Source organism: Panthera uncia (genome assembly GCF_023721935.1).
Source record: "Panthera uncia isolate 11264 chromosome C1 unlocalized genomic scaffold, Puncia_PCG_1.0 HiC_scaffold_4, whole genome shotgun sequence".
NCBI lineage: Eukaryota > Metazoa > Chordata > Mammalia > Carnivora > Felidae > Panthera > Panthera uncia.
Window position 1 is genome coordinate 21,984,472 of NW_026057585.1, and position 24,649 is coordinate 22,009,120.

Consider the following 24,649-nt stretch of genomic DNA (forward strand, 5'->3'; position numbering starts at 1 on the left):
ATGTGGATCCTGAGAAACTTAACAGAAACCCATGGGGGAGGGGAAGGAAAAAAAAAAGGAGGTTAGAGTGGGAGAGAGCCAAAGGATAAGAGACTCTTAAAAACTGAGAACTGAGGGTTGATGGGGGGTGGGAGGGAGGGGAGGGTGGGTGATGGGTATTGAAGAGGGCATCTTTTGGGATGAGCACTGGGTGTTGTATGGAAGCCAATTTGACAATAAACTTCATATATTGAAAAAAAATAAAATCTTAGGATAACACAAAGTTATTCATCTCTGTTTTCCTTGCTCTGATCATTATTACTGTGTAGCTTTACATTCTATTTGAAATAGGACTGACTGCTCACCAAAAACTGATTTCCATAGCACAGATAGTAAAAAGACAAGATTAATCATTAATTAATCAGTAGTGTTGGTCTATAGATTAAAAATACAAAGGGAAAGCTCCTGGATATTCAGTGGATTGCCATTGATGACAGTAAGAGAAAAACTTGGTGTTTTCTTTCTGATGAAGATGATCATCCCTAAATGAACTGACTGAATGGTCCATAGAAAAGTGGTGTGATGTAGCCTGAATTTGCTAATCCAGACTTTAGACTCACCCAGTGAGTGTCTTCCAGTAAATAAGTAGATAATGAGGGCACAAGAATGTAATGAGTTGCAAATTTTAACTGGTATGAAAATGTTTAGGCTGATTAAAAATCTAAGCATATTAGCTTCTCAAGCTGGTGTGTTGCTTTCCAGGAAGTCTAGTCTACGTATAATGTGAATCTATTCAATCCTGGGGTCTATAATGTAGTTTTGAAACATTCTTCAAAGAGTTTCAAAGATACATACACTTCTGAAGGGCTGTTTTAGCACCATCAAGAAATCTGTTTTCTTGGGTCTAGAGATCAGATCAGGGACCAGCTTGAGTAAATGGTATGGGGCATAAACACAAAAAGAAACGTCCCCTGACTTGTATTCAAAAATCCCTTTCTGAGATAACTGAATTATTCCCAGCTATTCTTATGATTAGGGAGTTGAGACACATTAACTTTAAAGAGAGTATCTGATTACTCAGTTTCATCCTAAGAGATTGTCAATATAAAATATATAACTTAAATGGTTCAATACAGACCATTTATTATGCCTCTGACTCAACATTTCAAAGGAAAGCTCAAAACCTACCTGTCATTCCTTGGGATCAAAATTACATTAAATAACTCTATCTGGGTGGATCCTCTGGCACTCCCATCCTTCTCTCTACAAGGAAGGCTGTTCACAAAGACTTTATTGTGTGATTGTACATGGTATATATCAGAAAATACAGAGGTTAACTATTTTGGAAACAGGTGTCATTTTTACAGTATTCCCCCAAGCTTTCTCTGAAGCTAATTTTAGCATTTACCTAGCAATGAAAAGTAGTGTGCATTTCTCCTGGGTGAGCAGAAGAAGTCTCCCAATCTTTCCAAAATAAGTCAGTTTAGGATTGAGGGTTACAACTAAGGCTTTGTGAGCACTGTTTTTGGGGCTGGTAAAGGAAGAGCTTTTGCATTGTTCGTTGGAAAAGAGAAAATACCTAGAATTCTCCTTTTTGTGGCAATGGATAGCTGTTGATTTAGTATCTCTTCAAATATACTGGATTTTAGTTACCTTTTATTTATATTTGTCTAAATCTTTCAACTTATACTTTCATTCTCCTGGATGGAGAAAACAGGAATGAAATAGAATTGAAGTAGTCCTGTATTTTCAGCTTCCATAACATGGTTTCCACTTTATTCACTTTAATAATTTTATTAGAGCTTATTAATTCCTAGCTTTCTTGAATCCAAAGAGGCTCCTCACACCCAATTCCATGTGACTTTGATACTACTTGGAAGTCATTCACTTTTTTTCCCACCCAAAAAAACTTACTTCTTCCATTTTGAAATGTGCCTTCTGACACTGTTGCTTCTGTCTTCACCTTTGACCAAATCCATCTCTTTGTATCTTTGCCTTTCATAGTCCATGGTCCACAGGTACAATTTTATCTGATTTTTTAACTGCTTCGCTTTTTAAAATTGTTCACTCCTCTTACGTCATATTCTCTTTTTGAGTCTGTGACTTTAAAATGACAACTAAATTTTCTGTAACTTCTTAAGCCACTTTACTAAATTCTACGGAATATGACTGAGAGTGGCCAGAGTTTTCTTCCTTTGCTCTTATGTCCCAGATTTTGAAAAGGGTACTTTCTCCAGGTTTCTCTCATGTCACGTAACAGTTCCTCTGTGTTGGATGGGATGAAGTGAAGGAAAGTCTTTCTCCCTCACTGTTTCTTTTAATTCATGTACATGAGCACAGAGTCCGTAACTTCTCTGACTCCCAGGTTTTAAAAGAAGAATGAAATTTTGGATAGAAATCTAAATGCCACTCAGAATCCTGCTTAGTTGGCAGTTTTATAATCACTATCAATACACATTAATGTCTTAAAGTCACAATGCTTGGGAACTATCTTTCCCTGGACCAGAGTGTTTTAAGTTTACAAAATTTACAACATGTTCCAAACTATGTATGCATCACTGAATTTAAAACAACTCCTTTGTTTGAATTTATTTTGCCATTCTCCAACGTAAGCAATACATTTCTAAATAAATACAACTATACTTCAAGAACTTCTAGGATGTTCAACGTTCATCCGTTACTTACTCTTTATAGGACTACTATATATATATGTATATATGTATATATACATATATACATATATATATACATATATACATACACACACACACACACACACACACACATATATTTTAATTTCCCTAATTTTTAAGTGGTCCATAAGTAACTGGACTTGGATTTTATGGAAGCATTTGGTGTATTATTCATCTGGCTAGATTGTGTACTCTTGCAGTAATTTTGTTTCTTTCTTCCTTTATTTTCCAGAAAATGTCCTATACTATAATCACTTTTTGCTTCCTAGATGTCCATGTTGATATATATATATATGTATATGTGTATATATATATATATATATATATATATACACATATACATATATATTTGTATTATTCAGTAGTGATAGAACCCTTTGATTAAATCTGTTCATTACAAGTCAAGGAAATAAAACTAATTTAAACGTTCTTTCCTTAAAAAAAGTTAATACATGGTAAAGCTGTAGTAATCAAGTAAAAAATATATATACTTATTATTCTTCCCCAGTAAACTGTAAGGTCCCAAATAACAAGAGTAAAAGTTTGAATCTGGATGCTCGATAGTGCTTAGCACAGGATTTTGATGTTAACAGAATTTTAAATGAATGATTTCACATGAGACAGCTTACATTTTTAAAGAAGGTTGATATCATTTGAAATGAACTGACCTCTGATCCGGTAATTTCTTAAAATTCTTATCCAGAAAGTTTTTAAAGTCTAATGTTCATAATTATTTTTAATAGTATTATTTGTGAGAGCAAAAAAATAGCATAAAGCCTCAACTGTTCATTGTTACCTTTGCTAATAGAAGTAAACTAACACAATGTATTATATTAAGATTATTAGATAGGAAAGTAAACAAATGAGAAATATGGAGCTCAAAATAACATATATCCACTGTAATCATCATGACACAAAATAGATAAGTAATCATGTTTTTATGCTGACACATTCAGAAAGGGTCATGTAGAAATTTTAAAATATTTTAATCTGAAAATAGCAAATTATTTTTCTATAATTGTATTTAAGTATACCACTCTCTCCAGGAGAAAAGGTTACAGGCATTCTTTATTTTATGTTAATGTACCTAGCTTTTGTTGTTTTTGTTTGCTTTTAGTGTGCATGTATATTAATTTTATAACGACAGAAATAAGGCTATGCAACAAGGACTTCCACACATTAATAATTAAGTGAATATAATACTTAAGTGAATGTAATACTTAAAGTGATATAGTTTATTCCTTTGCACACTTTACAATATTAAACTGCTTTTTGTGGCAAAAGTTAACATATGATCTTTTCATTGTATCAAAATTAAACTTTCAAAGAGTGTATTCTTTTAGTTTGTAATACCTACCAAGCATCACTTCCTTTCAAATCCCCACCATCATCATAATCATCATTACCATCAGCATAAACAAACATATAAACAGACACTCTTTTGTACCTAATAGAGAGTAATGAGAAAATGTCCATGCGCTTAATGCTGCGTGTCATGTTTTATGGTTTTAGCATCCCCTCACATTTTATCAGGAAATAATTTGCTTTGGTATTTGGGTACCAATATGCTTTGAAATTATTCACCCATGCTCAGTTGGATTTTTTGCTGTAGTGTCTTATTAATTCTTGTCTTTTAAAATAACTCATGGGGCGCCTGGGTGGCTCAGTCGGTTAAGCGGCCGACTTCGGCTCAGGTCATGATCTCGCGGTCCGTGAGTTCAAGCCCCGCGTTGGGCTCTTTGTGCTGACAGCTCAGAGCCTGGGGCCTGTTTCAGATTCTCTGTCTCCCTCTCTCTGACCCTCCCCCGTTCATGCTCTGTCTCTCTCTGTCTCAAAAATAAATAAACGTTAAAAAAAATTTAAAAAAAAACCTCATATTTATTCTTAATTATTGGCCTTATAGGACAAAATGGAAATAACTTTATTTTACTTACTTGAGTTTACGTGGAAGTGCCTGTTTTATATTTGGTGCCGTCTCCAAATAAATTCACACATCTAAGTACTACATTTCAATGTGACAATAGCTATCTTCTGATACAGACCCATGCCTCATATTTATAATCTGATTTTCCTGTCACTTTGATATTTAAATTTTAAGTTATAAATAAGCTGTGACCATTTCACTTCATAAAACAAGTCCAAAGGCAAATGTTTATACCCCAATTCATCTATCATACTAGGAACAAACCCTTATGGAATTTATATTTGCAAACGTTGATGAAAAAAGAGGTATTTCTGGAAGAATGTGATTAAATTAAAAAGGAAATGGAAAGATTCTGGAACATTTCACTTCTCTGTATATCTAAGAGATTCTGAAGTTAACAGATAACAGCAGACTGTTACTGTTTCAGGCCACACAGTCTGCATGCTAATTAGAAAGCCTTGATTATTTAAGGGCTCCAACTTCCTAATTATGCTTGGACTGGTATAGCAAATCAGTTAAAAGTTATTCACTCAGGGAAAAACAACAACAACAACAACAACAAATAATTGAAACCGCAGGGTTTTTTTGAATTTAAAGAAAACCAATGATTCCTTCAAAGATATACATCTAAGATGCAGTACACTTGACACATTTTTAGTAACATTTATAAATATAATTCACTTGGAGGAAGAGTTAAAAACATACTGATATTAAAACTGCTGTGAAGAACAAAATTGGCAAAATGACACAGTAATGCTAATTTAACTGTTTCTAAGAAAGCAATATTTTATATAATTTGAAATCAGTCTATGAGACTGACAAAAATGTGAATTTATGTGACAGGTAGAGTCAAACCCAAACATTTCAGTTGGGAGTTCAGTGGAATTGCCATGAAGATTTTCCCTTAAAAAATGAAGTTCAAACTTAGAAAAAAAGTTTGCAGAGCCTATCATTTAAAGGAAAATATAATCAGTGCATGTGAAAATATAAACAGTGTCATGTGATACTTACACCCTAATATACTTATGTTTTATAACTATAATTACTTATAGTATATTGCATATTTTAGTATTTGAGGCATTGTCCATAAATTATTTTGGTTGACCGTCATAACAATTCTATAACATCAGAATGGACAGGTTGTAATGTAAAGGAGAGAGAAAGTCTTTTTGTGGATTGAAATAGTTAAGTGGTAAGAAAGCCATAGAGACAAATAAATAAATAAATAAATAAATAAATAAAGCAAGCCATAGTGATAAATGTCATTCAACAAAATATTTTATTTATTTTCGTTTTCTACTTTCATTTTTTTAAGTTTATTTATTTATTTTGAGAGAGCGGGAGAGACCGTGCACATGAGGGGAAGAGGAGCAGAGAGAGGGAGAGAGAGAATCCCAAGAGGCTCTGCACAGCTAGTAGAGAGCCCAACGTGGGGTTCGATCTCATGAACTGTAAGATCATGACCTGAACTGAAATCAAGAGTCGATGCTTAACCAACTGAGCCACCCAGGTGCCCCTCAACAAAATAGTTCAAATCATTTCAAAATCTGAGACTTATGGGAAATTCCTTTGAGATACTTGAATTTACTTAAGGTTGTTAATGCAGAATAAAAAAATTAAGGACAGAAAATGATCTTTTCAATCACTTGAGTCTCTAGGCCACCACCATGAAATCCCTATGTCAGTTCGCATCTCTGTCTGGTACCACAATGCTCCCTATTAGGTCTCCTCATGTCCAGTTTTGTTTCACTCTGAGCCATATAAGCCAGAGTGACCTTTCTAAAAGGCAAATCTGATAAATATTGTCACTTCCCTGATGAAAACTCAACGGCTTTTCCTATTTCCCTTAGAATGAAAAATAAAAGACTTATATTACGATGCCCTCTTCAGCCCAGTGTGGTTCAGGATGAACAGCAAAATAAGGCATCTAGGCATATTGAATATTTTAAGCTGAAGGAGTCTGAGACTATGGCAGAGGCAGGAAGGTCACTTTGATCTTCCATAACCCTCAGCCCCTGGTGCAGGTGGTAAAACCCTCATATGAGAGTTGTTCTCCTTATATCTGGAGGAAAGGAAGGTACTTATCAAAGGAAAGGAACACAGAGAAGACACCTAACAAACAGGTCTTGTCATGTTTCTGCAGTCTATTATATACACCTCATACTCCTTAATCTACCATATTTCTACATGACTGCCCACCTGTCATCAAACCTAGCAAAAAATATTCACATCTGCTTCTTAGTCCCTATGTCCTTAGGAAGGCTTCTGTGTCACAAAGAACTTACATTCCATCAATCTGTATGCTTTTTTTCCTGTCAATTTATCTCTATCATTTTAATTTCAGACCCAGCTAGGGACTGTCAGAGGGTTCAGGAAAACTTTTTCCTCCCATACAAACCTCATTTTTCAACTCAACACTACCCCTGCTTCTCTAACCTCCAAAAAAGAGCCTCAGTTATTTGAACATATTCTCTCACTTCTAGGGATTTTCTGCATGTATTTTCTCTAACTGGAACTCTTTCTCACATCTTTATCTACCTACTTCTTATTCATCATTCAGGTTTCATCTTAACCACATCCTCTGCAGAGCCTTCCTCATTCCTTCTAGATTAGGTTAGATGCCCTTGTAATGTCTTTCTACGCTAGAACATATTATACTTTATTATAATATTTTGTATTAATTGACTGTTTCCCTTGGTGACCGTGCCCATGTAAAAAGGCACTGTATTTATGTTGCATGCTATGGTCTCTCCAGGGCCCAGCACAGTGTCTGATGGAAGTAGAGGCTTAAGAAATGCTTATTAAATGAAAATAGTTAATCTTTTCAAAATATACAATATTTTACAGTCTGGCATGCACTATAGACTATAAAGCATAAATGTATCAATTTCATATAGTCATTAATTTAGTCAGAGATAAGGTTAGAGATGTATGTTGAAAATGCACCTGCTAGAAACAGTATGTTTAGAATATGCTTGATTAAAAAAAAAGGATGGTATAAAATTCATTTAAAATGATAACCACCTTGGGAACTGTTAGTTGTAAAAAAAAAAAAAAAAAGATGAAAAACAATCATCTGAAATCAAAAGGATGACTAGGTTCTATCTTGAACTAAAGGAAAAAAAGAAAAAAAAAGCTGAACTAAACTAAACTGAAATAAAAAGAGAGAATAGCATGCTCTTTTGTTGAGGTTTTGAACAGCTATAGAAGGCAAAGTGGAAATGGAAGGGAAACAAGGTACAGGACCTGATTTGATTTTCTGCTCATTGAAACCTCTGGTCCTTTTCTCATGTTGCAAATACTTTATAACATAAGAAAAGGAGAGGATGAGGGGAATAAGATGGGAGAATCAGTAGCAAGCATTGCCCAAGTGCTTTTAAAAAATTCAAATTCTTCTAAAACAAGAAACTGTGGGGAAAACAAACAAAACAAAATGGTAGCATAATTCTTTCCCACAATCAAGGCTCAAATTAGGCACCTGGGGCATACTGTATAAGAAGGAAGACTCTTCATCCTTCCTCCACATAAACATATTTGTTTCAGTGGGTGGGTTCGGCATTACTCGATTAACTAGCAACTCCCCTGGCACTGAGCCACCAAGGAGGCTTTTGAACGTGACACTTGGTTCCTTAACAGACTCTTTCAACAAAGGACAGAAAGTAAAAGAGAGGACAACTTTCATAAAATGAAGCAATATCACATAGCACTAATTACCTGTTCATAATACTGGATATTCTCCTCAGCCATATCTGTAAATGCTGACTTGATATCATTTTGCATATTATGTCTCCATCTTTCCCAGTCTGCTTTCAAGGCGTTATTAGCGCATTCAACTTTATCTTCAAGTTTTCCAACCTCTTCTGTAAGCTGAATTAGATCACAAAGAGAGATAAATTGATCTATGTATTCTTGTTACTAAATGAATTCATCAAGTCTAAGCTGAACATTATATCAAAACATCTTAAGAATAATTCTTTGGAAAGTCACCAGCACTTACCATGTGTAATAACCAGTTATAGTAAAAAGAAGACTGGGCTCAGCCAGAGATGCTAACTGGAGTTCTAAGATGAACCATCAATTAGCATTTGACCTTGTCCTAAGTCTGTCAAACCTTGGGCTTAGGTTTCACTATTTATAAAACAGAGGAAATTGAACTACAAGTTATCTTAAAATTCTTCTGTACTAACTCTCACTACCACTATTGTTTATGGTGACAATATTTATGTTAAAAGGCATGGTTTCATTAACCAGCTTCCTATTCCTGGGCTTCATTTTTCAGTTGTTTTTTACTAGAAAGATCAATTAACTCACCTGTTACAACATCCATTCAGATTATGCACTCTAACCTGGAGGCCGAGGGGATCAACTTGACAAATTTCACCACACTAGTGCTAGGAGCAGGTTTATGTCTGAAGACACCTAACACCTAGTCCGTGCATCATTACACAGGCTTAGCATGATATTTACACCCCCTTACCACTTCACCTGCCAACCTTAGAGCATGTAATCCAGCAGTTTATTGGCTTGTATTTTGTGTATTTACATATTAATACATATATTTATACATATATATTTATTCATATATTCAGCATATATTTAAGTGCCTTCTCTGCACCAGGCATTCTTCTAGGAGAATTCAGTAGGGAAGACAATAGACAAAATCTCTGCTTTTACTCAAATGGAGAGAGACAAACCAAAAGCAAGATAAATAAAATCGGGACTATCAACTGAAAATTAATGCTAAAAAGAAAAATGAAGCAGAAATGTAGATAGGGAACATATGATGATGCAATTTCACACGAGATGACAGAGGAAAGCCTAAATAAGAAAGTGTCTTTTGAATAAATATCTTCAGTCCACAAGAGAGTAAACCATGGGGGTTCTCAGTAGAAAAGTTGTTCCTGGCAGAAGAAACAAGGGTAACAGACTGGAGGCGGAAGCATGCCCCGATGGTCCAAGAAGAACATGGAGACTAGCACGGCTGTAGCATATAGTGGAGTGAACAAAAAACGGAAGGTTCTAGGAGATGAAGTCACATAAGGAATGGGTGACCAGATCTTACTGAGGCATGTAGTCTGTGGTGAGGTTCTTGGATTTTTACTGAGATCCAAAGCCAGGAAATTACATGCAGAAATCATACCATCTCTCTCATATCTTAAAAGGGGCATCATCATTACCATTGTGGTGTGATTGAAAGTATTTGAAAGAGACCATTATTTAAGAAGATCCACATTTCAGAGATGTTGAAATGCAAGAATGTCTTAGAATAAAAATGGGTTATTTTGCTTCTAATGCTTATGTGAATTATTACTCTAACATCATCATTATCATCATCATCATCACCATCATCATCATCATCATTATTGCTATGGAATTTCACCTTTCTGCCCTTATTTCGTCGCAGTCGTATTTGTTTTTATTTCCTAAGAATAGACACTTGGTATTACATAAATCTCTGATTATGAGATATCTATTTCATTAGTAAGGTTGACTTTCATGGTTTTTTTTTGGGGGGGGGGAGGCAGATATTTTACTTTCTTGTTTTGTTTGTAAACTATCTCAGGGAAGCCATTTATTATTTTATGAGTATGTGTACTCTTTGGAGTGATTATTTTGTTACATCTTAGAAAATTTGTCTAATGAGTTGTTAATGGGATGTCTGATGGTGGATGCCAGGGGATAAACTAAGAGTTAAACTGCTAAAAATGCCAAACCCAAACAGGTTCTGGGTCTGCTGGAAAAATCATAGGGGCTGGTTAGAAAAATTCACTCCTCTGGGTTGTTGGATGGAATCATGCAATTTTCAAAGTCAGATGGAAATTATTAGCATAATGTCTCTTTTATGTAGGATCAGGAGGTACCTACACCAACTGTGAGTGCACTATTATTCTCCTCTGCTTAGCATTTTCAGTCTAAAATTGTTATGCACTGGAGTGGGATTACTGGCAGACTGCTCTACTAAAATTGGCTTTCGGAAACACAGTATCTGAATCATATATTGTATCTTTCTCCCCTTCATAACAGTTTAACATGATGTCCCTGCCATAAGGGGTTTACAACATAGTTTTCCCTTTGTCAATCTGTAACTCCCCCTCATAAAAGCCCATGAAGTGGTGGCCTGCCTGGTTGGTGCTTCTGCTGTGACAGAGCTACTAGAGAAGTCCTGTCCTGTTCTCTCACCTCACTCTCACCTACAGGAACGTTTGTAGGCTTATCAGCACAGAACTAGGATTAAGAAGACTTATGAAAGGTTAAACCAACTTCAGTTTAAGTTCCACTTCCATCTTTAAAAGTTATGTGACCTTGGGTAGGACTAGCTGTTGAAGCCCTAGTTTCTTCAACTATAAAATAGATGTGAAAAAATACCTATCACATAGGGGTTTTAGATGCATGAAATAATGAACACTAGTTGACTTAAACAGTGCCTGACAGTTTGCCTACTAAATGTTATGTATTACCATCACCACCATTACCACTGCCTCGATGACCACCACCATCAGCACCATCATCATTAACTGGTGAAACTCAAGTTGATTCCCTCTTCTATTCCAGTATTTTGATTTCTGGAAGTACTGTATTCCTCTGCCAGGGTCTAGGTCTTAGGTTAACTTCTAGTGCTAGTTCTCAATCTCTTCTCACCAGTAAGGAAGATGATGCATATGCTTTAAATATATATGATCAATTCTGATCTTTTTTTGTAGCCAAATATGAGTAATTTTTCTTTCTTTGATGATTTCATCATTATTTTAGTTGGAAAAGGAGAAAAAAGACATTAGGTATTTCCCCACACTGAATCATCTTCCCATAATTTCAATTCTAGGAAACTCTAATTGATAATAAGCACAAAATATCTACTTCAAATGGAGAAGGAGCTGGACTATATCTTTCCTAATAATTTACAAAAGCCTAATATACACTTTTTCTTAGTTGACTTCAATTTAGCAGGGACTTAAATACCATTCTTGGTATAAGGAACTATGGATTCAGAGGGTGCCATCCAGGCTTTGAACATATACAGTCAATGAAAGTTAACTGAGGTGGGAGGGTAAGGTGTTAGAACCTGGCAGGCCAAAGAAGCCCCTCTAGCCACACAGCAGGTTTCAATAACTCGAAAAGTAGGAAATTTAATTCATTTTCTCTACTATAAAATAGCACAGAAAAGATGGAATTAAAAAGGATTAAAGCTTAAATAATTGTTTTCACAAATCCTGGAAGCAATTTGGTCCTCTTTTAGTGGAAAAATTTAAGAAGCAAGCAATCCTTTTTGCCAGGAAAATGTTGTAATACCAGAATAAGTAATACAAGATTGTAAGATAGTGGGGAAAAAAAGGGAAGATTTATATTTAACAGAAAGGCTAATGGGTAATTTCTAGCTTCAGTTATATTCAGCCAGAAATTAGCCACGCAATTAAATGAAAACCATTAATACTAAGAGCTCAGGCAAACAAAACAAAATCTTTCTCCAAAAGTAACTTCCTACTATAGTACCAGTAATGGCAACAATAATAATAACCATTTATTGCATTTCTGCCATGGGCCATTGCATTAAGCTATATACTTTACATATATTATTTCATTTAATCTGCATAATAATGTTGCAAATTTGGTATTATTATCTTCCTTTCACAAGTTAGAAAAGTGGGAAAAAATGAAAGAGATCTCATAGCTTTTTGTGGCATAATAAAGATTCAAATGAAAGTTCGCCTAAGTCAAAGCCCATGTTTTTTCCACACTGACTAAATAGCACCAAGCTAGTATGCCTGTGGCTTTCAAGGCTGAAATGATTCACCTTTAACTAAAGGAGTCTATAATCTATTAGAATACACAGATGCAGGTGGTACTTGGGTGGCTCAACAGGTTGAGTGTCCAACTCTTGATTTCAGCTCAGGTCATGATCTCACGGTTTGTGAGTTCGAGCCCCACATTGGGCTCCTCCCACTGATGGTGCAGGGCCTGCCTGGGATTTGCTTTCCCTCTCCCTCCCTCTCTGTCCCTCTCCTGCTTGTGTCCTCCTTCTCTCTCTCTCTCTCCCTCTCTCTCTCTCCCTCGCTTTCTCTAAATAAATAAACTTAAAAAAAAAAGAACACACATATGCAAAAATGAAATAAAAACTAAAGCTATAATACAAAGCAGAATGTAATATATACCACATTGAGGAAAAAATTACAGTAGTATAGAAAGATACAGAATGTAGGATTAATTTTGATTGGGATAGGGGATGTTTTGACTGCCAATTCAGTAGGCAGGGACTGGGGAAGAAATGCCTGGATGAATGTAAGGCATAAACAAAACCACAGAGATGGCATGCTACAGACTGTGACGACAGAATGGATAAGAGGTAGGTTTGGAGTCTGGAGGTGGGCAAGTGGAAACAAGAAATGCTGCCAGGTAGGCTGATTGAAGATTCACTGCTTACAGGGTTTGAATGACATTGAGCATGAAATGGATTCTGCAGGAAATGGTAAATCACTAAAAGTTTTTGACCAGAACAGAGCTGTATTTCCTAAGTCAGATATAGAGGGATGGTTAAAAGAGAAAGGAAGGAGGAGAGGAAAAAGGAAACCAGTTAACCTGCACTAGCATAATGAAGAAACAATGAAAAATGATAAGGAGGATCTAGTTCATCCCCACTCATTTGCTCATCCAGCAGCATTCACTCAGCATCCATCTAGTTTGTGTTAGGAACTAAGATAATGGGTAGTGTAGGATGACCATGAACTCACCTCCTCCCATGGACATGCTGAATCTTTATCTATATACAGAGAAATTCCTCCTGAGTAACTCAGGGCTGACTGAACAGCCAGACAAAAATACCACCAAAAAAGAAAATTACAAGCCAATATCCCTGATGAATATAGATGTAAAAATCCTTAACAAAATGTTAGTAAAACAAATTCAAAAACACATTAAAAGGATCATATTCCAGGATCATGTGGGATTTACTCCAGATGCAAGAATGGTTGCATCAATCAATGTGATACACTACATTAAAAAGACAAAGGATAAAAATCATGTGATGATCTCAATAAATGCAGGAAAAGCATCTGACAAAATTCAACATCTATTTATGACAAAAACTCTCAACAAAGTAGATATGGAAGGAATGGACCTCAATATAATAATGGCCATATATGACAAACCCACAGCTAACATCACACTCAATGGTGAAAAGCTGAAAGCTTTTCCTTTAATATCAGAACAGGACAAAGTGGCCCACAATATGATTTTTACTCAAAACAGTATTGGAAGTTCTACCCACAGAAATTAGGCAAGAAAAAGTAATAAAAAGTATTCAAATTGGACAGAAGTAAAACTGTCACTATTTGCAGATGACATGATACTAAATATAGAAAACTCTAAAGACGCTACCAAAAAAACCATTAGAACTAATAAATAAATTCTTTAAGTAAAGTCTCAGAATATAGTTTATATACAGAAATCAATTGTGTTTCTATATGCTGATAACAAACTATCAGAAAGGAATTAAGAAAATAACACCATTTATAATTTCATCAGAAAAAAGAAAGTATCCAGGAATAAATTTAACTAAGGAGGTGAAAGACCTGTACACTAAAAACTCTATGACATTGATAAAAGAAATGAAAGGCAACACAAATACATGTAAAGTTATTCTATGCTCACAGATTGGAAGAGCTAATATTAAAATGTCCATACTACCCAAGGCAATCTACAGAGTCAATGAAATCTCCATCAAAATACCAATGGCATTTTTCAAAGAACTAAAACAAATAATCCTAAAATTTGTATGGAACCACAAAATTCTCCAAATAGAACAATCTGGAGGGAAAACAAACAACCAAAAAGAAAATATAAAAACAAAAACAAAGCTGGAGGCACCATGCTCCCTGATTTCAAACTATACTACAAGCTGTAGCAATCAAAACAGTTTGGTACTGGCCCAAAAAGAGACATAGAACAGTGGAATAGAATAGACAACCCAGAAATAAACCTACATATTATATGGCCAATTAATATATAACAAAGGAGGCAAGAACATACAATGAGGAAAAGACAGGCTTTTCAAAACATGGTATGAAGAAAACTGGACAGTCACATGCAAATGAATGGCACTGGACCAGTATCTTACAACATATACAAAAATAAATTGAAAACAGATTAAAGACCTGAATGTAAACCTGAAACTAGAAAATTCCTAGAAGAAAATCATAGGAAGTAATCTTTTTAACATTGATCTTAGCAATATTTTTTTGGCCTCAGGTAAGAGTCAACAAAAGCTAAAATAAAACAAATGGGACCTCATCAAATTAAAAAAATGTTTGCACAGTGAAGGAAATCATCAACAGAACAAAAATGAAACCTACTGAATGGGAGAATGTATTTGCAAATCATACATCTCATAAGGGTGTAATATCCAAAATATATAATGAACTTATACAACTTAATATAAAAAAAAACCTGATTGAAAAATGGGCAGAAGACTTGAATATATATATTCCTAAAGAACACATATAGATGGCAATAGGCATATGAAAAGATACTCAACATCACTAGTCACCATGGAAATGAAAATCAAAACAACTATGAGATATGACCTCAAACCTGTCAGAAAAGTTATTATCAAAAAGATAAAGGGGGGCCAAGATGGAGGAACAGCATGGAAGTTTTTTTTGTATCTCTAGTCCCTGCAATACAGCCAGATCAACACTAAACCATTCTGCACACCTAGATAACTGATTTGAGGATTAACACAACAATCTGCACAACCTGAACCAGAGACCTCAGCAGGCACGAGGCACGAAGAGGTGAACAGGGGGAGAAAGCCGCAGAGAGAGGGGAACTCTTTGGCTTGCAGATAGAGGATGGAGACAGGGGGAGAGTACAGAAAGCATCCTCCCCGCCTAAAAGCAGCTGGGGAGAAAATAAAGAGTACACAAGAGACTGAACAAGAAAGGGAGAAAGGAGAAAGGAGAGGGTTTAAATTCCATTAAGACTCTGTAAATGGGGAGTGCAGAGTCTGAAACTCCGCAGCTCGATACCTGGCAGTGCTCTGGTGGGAAGGGCAAATCCCCACAGAGAGCGAGGTCCTCGGGGTCCTCAGGCCACACAGAGAGAGGAAGTTCCCCTGCTGGGAGGGCATTTGGTAGAGGCTGGTCCCAGCGAACCCCAGAGAACAACCACATCCTTTGGTGCTGGAACACGAACGTTAAAGGGAAAGCCCGGTGCCAGATATGTGTTGTAATTATCCACGAACCCTGAAATGCTACTGCTACAAGATCACGGGAACTTTTTCTGGGGTGGGCTGGCACCCAGCCACAGTCTCTGGGCATTGGCAGCAGAACAGTCCCACGAACGATCCTGGGGGTGAGCTGGCACCTGGCCATTACTCACTGAGACCCTCCCCCAGAAGGTCTGAGTAGGTCAAAGCCGCAGTCCCTCAGAAGTGAGGGGCTGGGAAACACAGCCGCATCTGAGATAAAACTCAGGAGGGAGTTACCACCTGGCAACCTAACGGCTTGGTCACAGACAGTGTAAAAGCGGGGAGTGGACGGAAGCCAGAGACACAGGAGGGGTGTGCGACTGCTGGTCAGTGAGAGCACAGCGTTCTGATACTAGAGACTGGGTAACTGAGTGATGCCATTTTCATCCCTCCCACGCATATGCATACACACCTACAGGCGCCATAACAATATACCCCAGTAATGGAGAATGGAGCCATTACACTAAGCCCTGCCCAACTGGGCCAAACTCACTCTTCAGGAACACAAGTCTCTCTGCCTGCTTAGTTTACTGACTATAATGTGCTTCATAGTTCAACGTCTAGGGGAAACTGATGCAATTTCAATCATACTTCAGTCTGTTTGCTGGTCCATCTATTCAATTTTTTTCTTTTCTTATTCTTAGGTACAGAAAGAAAAAATTTATTTTTTATTTTCCATTTCTATTAAAAATATTTTTTCTACTATATTTTTTATTTTTGTAAATTTTTCAAATTCTATTTTTTTACTTCCATCATTTCATTTTATTCTATTTCATTGTATTCACTTTTTCAAATTTTCAAACTTTTTTTTTTTCTTATCTTTCCCTTTTTCCTCTAATCTATCACACTCCTTTCAACAACCAGACCATAACATATCTAAGATCTACCATCCTTTTTTGCATTTTTTTGTGTTGTTTTTAATTTTTTAATTTTAGATTTTTTTCTACCTTATTTATTCCTTTTCTTCCTTCAAAATGATGAAATAGGGGAATGCAGCTCAAAAGAAAGAACAGGAAAAAACGACATCCAGGGACTTAATCAACACGGATACAAGCAAGATGTCTGAACCAGAATTTAGAATGATGATAATAAGAATACTAGCTGGGGTTGAAAACAGATTAGAATCCTTTTCTGCGGAGATAAAAGCTAGTCAGGATAATATAAAAAAAATGTTATAACTGAGCTGCAATCTCAAATGGATGCCACAGCGGCAAAGATGGATGAGGCAGAGCAACAAATCAGCAATATAGAGAACAAACTTATGGAGAACAATGAAGCAGAAAAAAAGAGGTAGACTAAAGCAAAGGAGCACGATTTAAGAATTAGAGAAATCAGTGACTCATTAAAAAGGAACAATATCAGAATCATAGGGGTTCCAGAAGATGAAGAGAGAGAAAAAGGGGTAGAAGAGTTATGTGAGCAAATCATAGTGGAAAACCATGCAGTTGGTGGGAATGTAAATAATTGTAGCCACTATGGAAAAGAGCATGGAAATTCCTCAAAATATTAAGAATAGAACTACTGTGCAATCCAGCAACTCCACCTCTGAGTATTTATCTGAAGAAAATGACAGCACCAATTCAAAGACATATATTCACCCCTACATTCATTGCAACATATTTACAATAGCCAAGTGTCCACAGATAAATGAATGGATAAAAAAACCCACGATCTATATCTATCTCTATCTCTATCTCTATCGATATTGATATCTATATGTATCTATATCTATATATTTATATATAGATATACACACACATATATATGTATATACATATATACACACACACACACACACAATGGAATATTAGCCACAAAAAAGAATGAAATCATAACATTTGTGACAACAGAGATGGACAACATAATATCAGGAAGGTATTATGCTAAGTGAAAGAAGTTAGTTAAGGAATGACAAGTGCTGTATGATTTCACTTATATGTGGAATCTAAAAAACAAAACAAAACAGAAACAGATTCATAAATATAGGAAACAAACTGTTGGTTACCATGGGGGGAGGGGTTGAGGGATTGAGGGTTGGGTGAAATAGGTGAAGATGATTAGGAGACACAAACTTGTAGGTATAAAATAAATCATTGGGATGTAACATACAGCATAGGGAATACTGTCAATAATATTGTAACAACTTTGTGTGATGACAAATGGCAACTAGATTTACCATGGGGAATACTTTGTAGTGTATAAAAATATTGAATCACTATGATGTACACCTGAAATTAGTAGGATATATGTCAACTGCACCTCATTAAAAAATAAATAAAATAAAAAAAGAAAGAAAAAGAACTAAGTTGAAGAGTGAATAAACAGACTTTGTCCTCAAGGACTCATACCCAAGAGGAGAGATTAAAAAATCAATCATATGAAGTAAACGTGAAAGGCATTTCATGTAAAGCAAATAGTAGTATGCAGTCCTAGAAGCATGTCTATTTGGGTGTTTCTAAAAAAATTACAGGTGGTTCGTTAAAGTTGGTACCTGGAGTGTGAGTAGGGGAATTGCAAAAGATGAGGAAAGAGAGGCAGGCAGTTGCCAGGTCCTAAAAGGATATCCTTTAAAAAAGACAAGTGAAATAACTGAGAGGGGCTAAGGAAAGGAAAGGAAAGGAAAGGACCTGGGGACAGCAGTAACAAATCAGATTCCTGATGCAGGGGTCCTTTAGGAGAAAAGGTAAATGCTGGGAGACAGAATCAGCAGGGTTTGTCAACTGATAATATGTGGGCACTGGGAGAAGTCTGTTTTGCTGGTAAGATTAACTGGAGGAATAGGTCGAGTATCACACTTAAGCTCTGAAACTTCCAAAGTGACTTGGGTAGTTTGGGCAAGCAGGGAGGGGATAGGGACTTATCAGTTACATACAAACACATCTAAGTACTTTCAATAATGAAAAATTAGAACTATATGTTTGTTGAGGACAAATAAAATGGTAAGAAAAATACCCAGAGAAGTGCTCTGCATCTAAGTGCAGCTGATGTACATTCTCTATCTTTTGGGCAAGACTTCTCTTTATTACTAAGGTTTTTAGCTTGATATTTTAATGATGCTTAAATTGCCTTAGAATTCTAGAATAAAAAATAGTGATGTGGTTCATTTTTGAAAACTGTTAAAAACACTTGTTCCTGCGAAATAAATACCTAATCCTACTCATTAAAACACATAAATATATAACCCTGGTTCTATTTTTTGCCCATATCCTCTTTTGATATAATCAATTGTTTTATTGCACTATGCTTTCAAGATTTTCAGGAAACTATAAAACATTTTACTGGTTTAAAGTAAGTAATTCAAATGTCATTCAGTATTTTAACTGAATTAAGTAGAAATTTTAGGTTTAGGGTACCTATAGAAGAATCAAGTCTTGGGGCACCTCGGTGGCTTGGTTGGTTAAGCATCTGACTCTTGTTCTCAGTTCAGGTCATGATCTCATGGTTTGTGAGTTTAAGCCCCACATCGGGCTCTGCACTGACACTATGGAGCCTGCTTGGGATTCTCTCTCTCTTCTTTCTGCCCCTTCTCTGAGTGCTTGCTCTCTCTCAAAATAAACAAGCAAACTTAAAAAAAAAGAAGAATCAAGTCTTCTTCAGGAAATATCACATGTATAGTGATAGAGCTATGAGAAATTTGATACAAAAACAACAGAAAAGTTTTCTGTTAGAAAAGGAAGGCCATTCAGAAGTGGTTCAACATCAAGAAACACCTTCTAAGAGTTACATACTGAAAAGATGACAGTCTTTATTTACTAAGTTCATAATTGTTTATTTCTTGCCTACTACGGGCAAGGCACATGGTAAATGTTTGAAGAGTAGAAACCATGTAATGAGCACACGATTTCTTTGAGGCACCTGCAGCTAAATAAATCTTACAAAAAGAAGGATTCCTATATTTGGGGTTTTCATTTGTTCTAGAAAGAAGCTTAAATTAAATCCTAAATTGTTTTTTAGTTAAAAACTATTTTTCCTGAAAGATGAACATGACCAAACATTGGCAACTTTGTGACATGTTTCACTAAGAATTCTTACAAAGTGAATGAAAAATGTGCTGATTGCTGAGAAGGGACAAAGTCACAGAGGAAAAAATTAAAGAAAATAACAAGAAGAAAAAAAAATAATCACACTAAAAATAGTCTACCACTAACATCAACATATTAGTGTTAAAGTAATATTTAATTACTCTTTCAATATTTAATTCCCTTTCATGAAAAGTACAGTCTAAGAGAAGGATGTCAGGTGGAAGAATAAAAGACGCATAAAGTTCATGTCATATCCCATCAACTTGGAGGTATTCTAGATTCAGCTGAAGGGAACTTCCCTTTGTTAGGTTGGCCTTGTTTTGTTTCTTTGGTTCAGTTCAAGGTTATCTAGAGAATAGCCTAATGATCAAAAGGGCCGTGAACGGATGCACTGGGTTCCATCAACACCAGCTACAGCTTGAACCCTGGTCATCATGCTGTGAATGTTTGTCACAAGGCATGTGGGAAAGCCGGTAAAATAATCTGGATGAATCTATGCAGATCATTCATTATGTTAGAAAATAAAACCTACATTCTATTGGCATAGGTCTATGGACCATTGTTACAACTGTAGACTATTACACTATCTTTAAGGTAGTCAATTTTTGACACCCATGTCTGCTAATGCAACCACAGGTGCACTCAATTCCTCAAACTCACTTAACCACATTGGAGGTTTCCCTCCTTATTCCCTCAAACCTGACTTTGGGTGAAACCAATGTAGAAACCCTTTAGTATTTTAATTATGTTTATATTACTAAATATTTCTATTTATAGATTTTATGGAGTGTAATTTTCTATTACTTTCACAAATTTAAATTTGTAAGAAAATACACATTACAACCATCAGAAATAGATCTACCATTAGAGAAGTTATATAAATCCATGAAATATGGTTTATTAGCTATTTGTAACCAAATTATTGACTGAAATATAAAAAGAAAAAAATTAATTCTTTAACATAGTATTTTGGTAACTTTATAAAAAAACGTAACAGTACATTTTAGAATCCTATAATTTTTTTTTTGTGACAAAATGTGATCCTGGAAATTATAATGTAAATATTTATTTATAAAGAAAATATTACAGATGAGGAATGTATTCTCACAAAGTTAGGGTTGCAAATAAGATATTAAAAATATAAAAATGGGGCACTTGGGTGGCTCAGTTGGTTAGGTGTCTGACTTAGGCTCAGGTTGTGATCTTGCAGTTCGGGAGTTCGTGCCCCAAATCGGGCTCTGCACGGACAGCACAGAGCCTGCTAGAGATCTGCTCTTCCCCTCTCTCTCTGCCCCTCTCTCCCTTGTGCTTTCTCTCTCCAAAAATAAATTAATTTCTAAAAAGCTATATAGCTTTAAAAAATATATTGTTAAAAAGAACATACTCCACAAATATAAATCTTTAAAAATATTTTATAATAAAATATGGAAATAAATTCTGTAAAATGGGATTACCTGTATACTCATCAAATACATAAGAGGTAAATAAAATGTATCCAGACTACATATGTGATCTAACACTAAACATTTGAAAATAAGTGGACTTTTCTTTTTAGAAATTAAAGCATATTTAAAGATGACTGAGTAGGCTTTTTGCTCTTAAGACTTAAGTTGGATCTTTTGATGCTGTTGCTCTCAATGCATTTCCATTACTGAGGCAAGAACTTTTAAGTTTACTAACAGAAATAACCATTATTCCACTGAATTTGCTTAGCTAGCCTATGTCCTCCCACAAATGGACTTTGAGAGCTTCTTCGGACTTTCTGGCAGGAAAGTACAGCTATTTAGGAATTACTTTAGAATAGCTCTGGATTTGGCAAGGGCTGTGAAAAAGAGCAATCAGCTTTTAGAGGGATGGACACAAAAAATGGAGACCATCTCCCCAGCCAGCAGAGTGAAATCACCCATTGTTATTAAGGGGATGACAAACAGTCCTAACTCCTTTACGTTCTTGAAAGCCTTTAGACCATCTTTCTTCTTTCTTGAACACTATCAAGGATAGCCTGGTAGTAAGAATAAGAGGGGAATTCAAAGGGGTGTCTTCAAGTCATAGTGAAGAGTGGAGTTAGGAAAGGGAGTCATGTACCTGCAAGTACCTAGCACATAGCAGATTCTTAATATCTGCCATCTAATTTAACACTTCTGAGTCCCTACCACAATCAGGTCCTGTGCTATATGTGACATACAGCACCTCATTTAACTTTCTCTATAACTCTTGGAGGTAGCTTTCTTTTGCCCAAATCTAGCTGGCCTAAGTTTTTGGTAATGCTAACAAAAATAGAATTTGTAGATGATGTGGATCCCTGGAACACTATATTCTCAATAGCCTTAGGCCAATTCTCAAAAATTTTTTTTTCTCCTGAAATGTGTGGCAAACTCAGTCTAAGTTTTTCTTTATATATATATATATATATATATATATATATATATATATATATATATATTTCTGTCCCATAAATTTTACTTACTTGTGCTCCTTAAACCTCTATTCTCTTCCAAAATGCAGTTTCTTATTACCCTCAATGAGATAGAACAAATAAATTGAATATTAAACTTTAATTTAAAAAATCTTTACATGCTTACTATGTGCCAGCCATTGGCTCAGGCACATGACCAATGGCACAGGCATGAACACAAGAGGGAAGGTTCCTGTCATTGGGAGTGTATGATATAGTAGGGGTTTAAGACACACATTGTACTAGGCATCCGCTCTTATTTTACCAATTGTTTTCCAGTCTATCAATAAGTTTGTTCTTTTTTTTTTTATAAAATAAAGTACTTCCCAAACTAAAGTTTAAGCAATCTAGAATATCTACATTCAAAAATTCCTCTAAAAAATGAAATGTCTTTACATCCAATAACTATCCTTACTGCACTAAATATCCACTTGATGGAATTAAGCTAAGCATTGATATAGAGAAGTAAACAATCAAATTGTAATCAACTCAGAGAGGGTAATCACCTCATTTCCAGAACATTTCTGTATGTCCAGTGCTCTGCTGCATGTGGGGAGCAAGACATGTACCTGTTACAAGGGAGAGTGACCTGCCTTAGTGATAAGTTCCTTGCTTCCTAACAACAAGATGCTTTTGCATCTAGATCAACCCGGAGTCCACAAGTACTGTCTACTTAGGCAGCTTCACTCTGAACAAGTAACATTTCATCTTTCTTGGTTGCCTGAGGGTATTAATACATTGGTTTGGGCTCTTCCTCTTTTCTTGTCCTGAATTCTAAAAACTTCATAATCACACACATGTATAATAGACTCCTTAATAATAAGTCTACGGTTTGCTAATCCATAATATGAGGAGGAAGAGAGTACCTACTTAATAGGATTCTTTTGAATACTGTGTTAGCAAAGAACCTGGGACTTAAGCATTTAGCACACGTTAGGGTTAGAGGTGCACTCTGAAAGGATTAGTCTAAGTGTCTCAGAAATATCCTGAATGAATCTGTCAGGCTCACTCATGTGCACTGTATTAGAGACTCCTTACCGAGGACCTGCATAACAAAAGGAACAGCAATCATAAGAGAAACAGAGACACTTTGTTAATGGCTCAGAAAGCTCCTTCCAAAACCTAATGTATCTGAGAGTGCTGATGGCCAGACTGGACGATGTAGCCAGGCCAAAACGTCTAAGTAAGGCCATTCTAACAGGTCTTTCTCCAAATCAGATACGTGGGGCCAAAAAAAGTCCAAAAATTACCTCCATTTTAAGGAACTAGGTTGCCATGTCACATTAATGGGTTAATGTTAGTATCTTGTTAATTATGAAATAATAAAATCCTAAAACAGAAGATGCCAACGGACCTTTTGCTCCCCTGACTCTGAAGGCACTTTAGAGTATACTTCCTATTAACTAAAAATACCTTTTCAAGCAACTGAAGAAGATCCACCATATTTCCAAACATTTTCTCCCCCCCCACCCCCAACATTTTCTTAGGCCTTTAGTTTTTCTTATTTATCAGATATTGGTTATTAGTTTTTAGGAAATGTATTAGTTCAGTCAACAGCTAGTTGTTGAACACTTGCTATGTGCCAAGTATCATGTTAGGTCCAGTGCCCCTGTGTGAAATATTTACCTTCTTTTCTCACTCATTTTTTGACATACTGATTTCATAGAGACAGATCTTTACCTGACATCAGAAAATTCTCTCAATTCTGATACTATTTCATGATGAGACTAATATGAAATGCCTTAATCTATGTTTCTCAAATTGGGATTCCTATATCCGCATTAATACTCAGAGATGGTCCAGAGAATTGCTTCTCTGAATAGTCATGAATAAACATGGTACAATCTTTTATCATATTTTATGTGGATAGTTATTTTATGGAGATCATATAAAATATTCTTAAATTAACACAAACATAATATGGAGTAATGATATGCAAATAAAACTTCAAAACAAAAAAGCTTAAAAAAATTTGAGCTTACATTGCCCATTAATGGGTCCCTCTCAGACAACTGGGGTATATGTTCCACCTTTTCTACATCAAAGAAAGTAACTCTTTTGGTAAAAATGTTTGAATTACACACTACATTAAAATGTGTGTTAGAAGCAAATCTGCTTGACTGCTGAACTATATATTTAATAAATAATTAATATACTTTGGCATGATAATTCTAGGGGAGTTAATTGCCATGATTACCAACAATTTGTCAAAGTATCATTTATTAAAATTACAGATTGAGAAAGCAGCTTCCTCACAGCCTATTTCTCCAGGAATAGCTGCCAGGATGATGGAAGAAAATACTAGTCAAAATTTTTTCAATCACTGTGATCTATCAC

At 35.6% G+C, this 24,649-nt stretch overlaps 1 protein-coding gene across 3 annotated transcripts in view; it reads right to left on the reverse strand.

Annotated features, from left to right (window-relative positions):
* SNX7 (sorting nexin 7) overlaps positions 1 to 24,649 on the reverse strand; it is a 114,372-nt gene that overhangs the window by 24,545 nt on the left and 65,178 nt on the right. For all 3 annotated transcript variants that reach the window (XM_049616753.1, XM_049616754.1, XM_049616752.1), the window contains one exon: positions 8,311 to 8,463. In XM_049616753.1, the coding sequence (XP_049472710.1) occupies positions 8,311 to 8,463 (153 nt within the window). The remainder of the gene's footprint in view (positions 1 to 8,310; positions 8,464 to 24,649) is intronic.